Here is a 7,304-nt window from a genome sequence, read left to right on the forward strand (position 1 = left end):
TATGACGTTTTTACGAGTCTGTAAAACTGTGCAATAAAGAACATTTCTCAGATGATCTGCATTACACGTTATCAACAGAGCTGGGAGAAAGTGCTCTGAGGGTCAGACTCCCTGAGATATTCTGACATTCCCCGTCCGATTCCTCTAAGGAAACATGTCATACCGCATTTTAATGATATTGACCAAATTCCAGGGACAAACTAAGCCTGCTTAACCAGCACGTACAGGTTTCAGCGTCTTGCTTGAGGACACTTCAGCAACACACACACGGTTACAACACACACACACACACACACACACACACACACACACACACACACACACACACACACACGTGTAGTTTCAGGGCTCACGGCTGCATCACTGAACTTCAGGTTCACTGACCAGAACTTTCAGTGTGAATATATGAGGAGGCCAGTTCAAGGACAGAGGGTCCACTCTGATTCCTGGTGCGGTAGGAAATGGTACCAGGCCCACTTTTAGATCCTTGACCTGAATCCCAGCAGCAGAAAATGGAATTGGTCCCAAACCTCCAAGCTGAGATCACAAACTGGGTATTATGCTAAATGAAAGAGCGTGTGCACGGAGCAGGCCGATCTGCTCTTACACAAACAAGCAGTCCAAGAGTTTGAATATTGAAATAAGGACAACAGCGACTGGACATCAGAGACTAAACTAGGCCAGGGAATTCAATTACCCACGTGGGGGAAACAAACGGCCCCACGCACACTCACAAGGTCTCCATTGATTCCAATTTTATATCAGTAATTGAAGCAAACCGACGGCTACAGACGAGCTCGACGTGAGCCGACTCACGAAGCTGTGTAACCTCAAACATCAGACACACTTTGAGTAGAAACACAACACACACCCACACACTGGTGCACACCATCTACCGCATGGAAAGAAACATCTAGTTTCAGCAAAGCCTGCATTTTCCACCTCTGTTCATGAACACAGCCACAAGAGTTGTCAGAATAATAATTTAAAAAAAAGATAAAGACAAGAAAAACAACTGACAAGCAGCTACATCAGCAGCAGCAGCAGCAGGTGAATTACTTTTATCCATAACTGCAGTGGTCAGTAGAAACAGGGGTTAAACAGGGAGACACTCAGAACAAGGAAGGAGTGATGAAAGAAGGACAAAATGACGGGAGAACAGACCTACCACCGGTCTGGGAGCTCGGAGGGGTCTGGAATGGGCGACCAAGCGAGCCAAGGTGTCCTCCTCACCCGGTCGGTCGACGACATGAGCGTCATACGCCACCATGATGGACACCTCCTGCATCATCTTGACTCCTGCCGGCTCCCAGCAGCAAAGGAGGAGGGGAGGTCGCAGACGAAGGAGGGAAAGTGGTGGAGTAGGAAAGGAGAGGAGTGCAGCTGACAGGTTTTGTTTCTCTCTGAGAGTGGAGGAGGCGACTGGCTGCCTTCAAGAATCCCTCAGGAGCCGAGCCCCGCCCACCGAGAGGAGGGGAGGCGGGGGGAGAGCGAGAGGGCAGTACAACACACCTGTTTGTTTCTCCCCCTCCCTCTCTGTAACGCTAGAAGTGTGTGACAAAGGAGGATGAGTTTGCTTTTTCTTCCTTTCCAATGAGTGAGTCCTTCCCTCTCTCTGCTCCGTACACTTATCCTCTCCCTCCCTCTCTCCTAATCTCTCCTGCTCTTGTTAGGTTGCAGTCTGTAGGGCTTTTTTTTTTTCTCTTTTCTTTCTGTTTCCTGCTGCTGGTAAAAATAAAGATAAAGCGTACACATCTACGCTCTGAGAGAGTGTGTGTTTGTACGTGTGTGTGTGTGTGCTTGAGGTTCAGAGAGATAGGAAGGAAGTTGTCAGATCAACCACAGTGACTTGTCGTTCACAGTTGCACATCGTTGCGACAGTAAAACCCAGCAAGTGAAGTGAAGGCAAACTCAAAGCTGCCCTGTACAGTGCCTGAACACTGCAGCATCCTCCCAAAGGACCCGCAGTTAAAACCTAACCGACAGCCTCTTCATTGGAAACAAACTTTGTATTTGGCTAACCAGCCAGCAGCTAACATTAGGAATAAAGATTTGGTTTCACAAAGAGGTTTTTAAATTTGATCCATCAGCGGTGAACCAGTGGTAGTAAATGACAAAAAGACAAAAACATTTAAGGAGAGTTTGGCAACCTGCACCAGTGCAGACATTGCCGTTTAGTCAAGGAAACTATCCTGAGCCTGTCTGATGAGATAAGAGGAGTGCTGAGCGCCGCTACATTGAGAAGCCACAGCATCTGGGCTCTGCTACGATCCCACACTGCAGTGAAATGTCCTTGTGACTGTTGGAACCGACCAGCAGGCAGCAAGTATGTTCTGCTGGAGCAGTCTGATGCCCATTCCTGGTCCACCAACATTTTAAGCCTCATTTTTCAGAGAATCCATTCAAACAAGTGTTACTGAAGACCGTCAAGAAGTAGACATGTTGCAGCAACAGATGACTTTATCTGAAGACCAGGTCTGCTAATCCTGATGAGATGGCCGAGCTGTACGATAAAATCAGTTACTGTCATCTGCTCTCCCCCCTAAAGTTGTGAAACATCAAAATGAAAGTAAACCAGCGTCGCACTGTGTATCTACGACTGTCTCTTGTGTCTGTGAACTTCTTTTGAACGTGTAGCAAACAAGAAATCCATCCATCATCCACACACCTTAATCCTCACTAGGGTCATGGGGGGCTGGAGTCTATCCCAGCTGACTCAGGGTGAAGGCAGGTTCACCTGGACAGGTAACCAGTCTATCACAGGGCTACACTTAGAGACAGACAACCAAGCACACTCACATTCACACCTACAGACAATTTACAATCACCAATTAACCTCAGCATGTTTCTGGACTGTGGGAGGAAGCCGGAGAACCCGGAGAGAACCCACGCTGCACGGGGAGAACATGGAGACTCCACGCAGAAAGATCCCGGGTGTTCTCACCGGGACGCGAACCGGCGACCTTCTAGCTGCGACGCAACAGTGCTACCAACTGCTCCAACTTGCAGCCCCCGAGTTGTACAATGAGCGATAAAATCAGTTGCCGTCATCTGCTCTCCCCCCCTAAAGTTGTGAAACGTCAAAATGAAAGTAAACCAGCGTCGCACTGTGTATCTACGACTGTCTCTTGTGTCTGTGAATTTCTGTTTAGACTTCAATCCCTCTGATGCTGCTGTCTTACATCACACTGTCGAGCTGCAACAATTCGTCAGACAGCTGCCAACTATTAAGTTATTTGCCAACTATTTGGATAATCGATGAATCAGTCGGTAATTTTTGAGTAAAATGGTTGAAATCATCTGATTGCAGTTTCCTAAATTTGAATATTTTCTGGTTTCTTTACTTCTATATGACAGCAAACTGAACATCTCTAGGACGAGCAACATATTTGAGAACATTATCTTGAGCTTTGGGAAGCACTGCTCAACATTTATAACCATTTTCTGACATTTTATGGACTGAGGAAACCATCAAGTAATTGAGAAAATAATCAGCATTTTAATCAACAATGATCATTAATTGCTGCACATTCCTCTGTCTCGCAGTCGGTCAAACTGTCTGTGCAGCGTCTGACTTTACATCTGTGCCTGTAGGTCTTTCTCCAGGACTCTAAAGCTTTCCTCCTCTATAAATTATTCTGCCAGTCTCTCCACACACACCCGTCTCTCTGCTTTAGCCTCAGTTTGTTAAAGTTTAGCTTTTCTGTTTGAGGGATTTGGCAAAAAAAAAAAAAACTGGATTAATCAGCCAACCTCTGAGCAGTAAATGAATATATGACATTTCTCTCCTTTTTTTCTTCAAGTCCTGGAAAGTCATCACTCCAGCTGCGGTCCGGCGGATGTTTAAGAAGGCTGAGAAATTCAAATTCTTCTCATAATCCCCAGAAAGGCTAAGCCACCCCACTACCCGTTGTGTTCATCAAGCCAAGGTGCCAGTGAATTCTTTCGCTGTTTTAAGCAGCTTACAGAGTTCAGTTGATCCGATTTAAACGTTGACAGAGAAAAATATGTAAAAAGGAGGGGGGTGACGAGAAAGCAATGTGGCTTGGGCCGGCTGGTTTGCCCTTTTTCTCCGATGGGGGTAAAACACAGCCTGTTCTAAGGAAAGCACAGTGTCTACTGGCTACCTCAATCTAGAAGTTACCTTTTAATATCATTTTGGTTTATTCTGGGTGGGAAAGAGAGAATTCACACTGGTTCCTTTCATCTCTGATTAAGTGAACTGGACAGTAGATGATTAGCAGCTGTGGCTTCAGCATCAGCGATGTCAATCTGTAGCAAAGAAATTCATGTTGATTGACTTTATCCAAAAATACTTTCAGTCGCTTTTACAAATAAAATAAAATAAAAATGACCAAGCAGCCTGAAACGCCACGCAGTCTGACTGGGAGAAGTGTGTAAGTAAAATGATGTCAAATAATCAATTAGTTAATCACCATTATTGACTTATTTTGGCATTTGATTAAGCAATGAAGTTCGTTTACTGTATAAAAAAAATTAAACGTTTACAGGATCCAGCACCTCAAATGTCTTGATTTCTGGCTTTTCTTTGATTCAAGTCTTCAGAGGATAAAAATGCATCTTGAAGGCATCACGTTAGGGTCTGAAAAAATCACTGGCAGACTTTTACATTTTGTGACAAAGACTGAATAAAAAAATATTCTATGGATAATGAATAAATAACTATGAGTTTCAGCTCAGTGTTGGAGCAATGTAAATAGTACGAGACGACGTGGTGCGGCAAACTGTCTTTAGAGGCTCTGTGACGTAACCTGATGTGACGGGATACGAGCCTTCATGCGCCATCGTCCAGTGTGACATGCTGGGAGCTGTGGGCGAGCTGCTCCGAGTTGGCCGGATTTTAAAAATGGAGAGAAGTGAGGAGCAGTAGACGAAAAGCTCCTCTCCTCTTAGTGGTCTTTCTTTTCTCTTGATCTCTTTCTGACTGACTTACTCCATATACTTGTATCCACGGGGAATGTGCTATTTTAAAACTTAAAAGAGTGACTGCTTTAAAAATAGGACAGTGGAAAGACTTTGTTTTTGAGACAGACAAAAACACAGTTTAGACGTTTAAATCATATCGTAGATATTAGGATGTGTTCTGTGTTTGTGTTTTTTCCCCTCTTGTGCATGTTTATGTTTTGGTCACTTCCTCCTATAAGCCTGTAAACCCTTAAACTTGTTCGCAAATATCCAACACCCTCAGTTCAGTCGGTAACAACCCATCCATCCATCCATCCATCCATCCATCCATCCATCCATCCTCACTGGGGTCATGGGGGGCTGGAGTCTATCCCAGCTGACTCAGGGTGAAGGCAGGTTCACCTGGACAGGTAACCAGTCTATCACAGGGCTACACTTAGAGACAGACAACCAAGCACACTCACATTCACACCTACAGACAATTTACAATCACCAATTAACCTCAGCATGTTTCTGGACTGTGGGAGGAAGCCAGAGAACCCGAAGAGAACCCACACTGCACAGGGAGAACATGGAGACTCCACGCAGAAAGATCCCAGGTGCCCCCACCGGGACGTGAACCGGCAACAGTGCTACCAACTGCGCCACCCTGCAGCCCCTCGGTAACAACCATGAAGCCAAAATAAACAACCCTGGATGAGGATAAACGGCATTTTAGAGAACTTTGAAAAACTGTCACCAGGCCAAAGTAAAAATCTGAGACTTCCAGCAATAATGGACATTTTTACTTCTACCTACTCGAAATTGTCAATTTGAAAGTTAAAACCAGCTTTTACATCTGTTTTTAAAATTCTCAGTTCTAAAACCAACAGGAATTAAACACAACATGACATCCATGTTTTAATCATAAGAGTATTAGACGGGCTTTGCACTGAACGTACCACGCTGTGCAAGCACTGAAAAATGGCAGCAGCTGAATTTTACCAGGTATAGCTTGGCCCTGGATCAGTGACCTCCTCGATGGGAAGTCTATCCTACATGGTGACTGAGCAGGAAATGAGACTGTATGGCGTTCACCACACGTATTTCTGCATGTGTGTTTAAGAAATGTGCCAAGAAAAGAGACTCCAGACACACACGGAGACAAAAAAAACTGAACGCAGCTCGTCTCAGAGAAGAGAGAGAAAATAATGTGAAAAATAAACACGCCTACGCAGGAGGAAACTGAGGGGGAGTGAAAGATCAGTGAGGAGTGATGAAAAGATGAGCCGAATGAGACGCAAAGTGTTTCTGTTTGTCCTGAGGCGATGTCATCCTATCAGACAGACAGCCTCTTTCAGCTCACCTCGCCTGCCTTCCTGCACACAGTAGGCGGATGCTTCCATACAGGACAGCAGCGGCCACTGATGGGTATGAATTTGGCGTCAGTCATATGCTACGGTGTTCACAGTCGCCCTGGTACAAAACACTTCATGCCAAGACGCTGTTGTAGCTGGCAGTAGAAGGTGATAGATTTGCATGTTTACGTCCATGTAAGTGTGTTTTTAAGAGCTGCAGGATTGTGCAAGAGAAGCACCAAACCACCAGAGATAAACAGTGAGTAACAGCGCAGGATATCCTGTATGTAGAAAAACACACAAATACACTAAACGTGAGGCGAACACTTTGAACCAAGCGTTCTGCCAGTGTGCGTTTTTACAGTTTGCTCTCATACTCGAGGCCCTTCTGGATAAAACATACAGAAAACACCTCAGATGTAAAATACTAACTGTACAGTGCTAATGAGAGAGATCAACAGAGAGCACCCAGGGGAGAGAAACAGAGAAGGGTGGAGGGAGGATGATTATCTCCTCCATCTTTCTCTGTCAACTCTTTCCTTCCTCTATCACAACACACACTGCTGACAGACACACAATATTGTATACGCCGTGTACTGTTTTTGGTCTCTGGTGACCTCAGCAAATTCCTTAAATGCCAGCACATTCCTAAAGGTCATAAGGAGGATGATAACGAGTGTGTCTAACAGAATTTTTGTGAGGAAAAAAAACACAGTGTGGTGAATTTTGAAGAAAACGCTGACTACCATCCATGAAAACCCATTTTGACCCGCTATATTCAGACCGAGGTGAAGTCAGTGAACGATAAAGGTACAAGAAATACAAGCAAATAAAAAGAAGCAAAAAAAAAAAACAATAAGCAGTGCAAACAGTGACGGCACACGATATAAACGGAACAATGTGTAAAAGAATGCAACCATTTGCCTCCAGCACTCCGTCAGGCTTCTCCAACACAGCCGAGATCCTTCTCCAAGGATATGAGTTCAGTAAAGCTTTCCTATTTGCTGCTAAGTGCTCAGTTCCTTCTGGCGCCACAGAAAG

The 7,304-nt window shown here is 44.9% G+C and overlaps 1 protein-coding gene across 3 annotated transcripts in view; it reads right to left on the reverse strand.

The window, feature by feature from the left end:
• The window catches only part of rabgap1l (RAB GTPase activating protein 1-like), a 124,114-nt gene that overhangs the window by 16,821 nt on the left and 99,989 nt on the right, over positions 1-7,304 (reverse strand). For 2 of the 3 annotated variants that reach the window (XM_008293024.1, XM_008293023.1), the window contains exon 1: positions 1,169-1,401. The exons of the other annotated variant lie outside the window; for it this stretch is intronic. In XM_008293024.1, the coding sequence (XP_008291246.1) occupies positions 1,169-1,291 (123 nt within the window). In that variant the 5' untranslated portion in view covers positions 1,292-1,401. Of the gene's footprint in view, positions 1-1,168; positions 1,402-7,304 lie in introns of those variants that run through there. 3 annotated transcript variants of the gene reach the window in all.

The sequence above is a fragment of the Stegastes partitus genome, unplaced genomic scaffold, assembly GCF_000690725.1.
Source record: "Stegastes partitus isolate 25-593 unplaced genomic scaffold, Stegastes_partitus-1.0.2 Scaffold852, whole genome shotgun sequence".
In the NCBI taxonomy this organism is placed as follows: Eukaryota; Metazoa; Chordata; class Actinopteri; family Pomacentridae; genus Stegastes; species Stegastes partitus.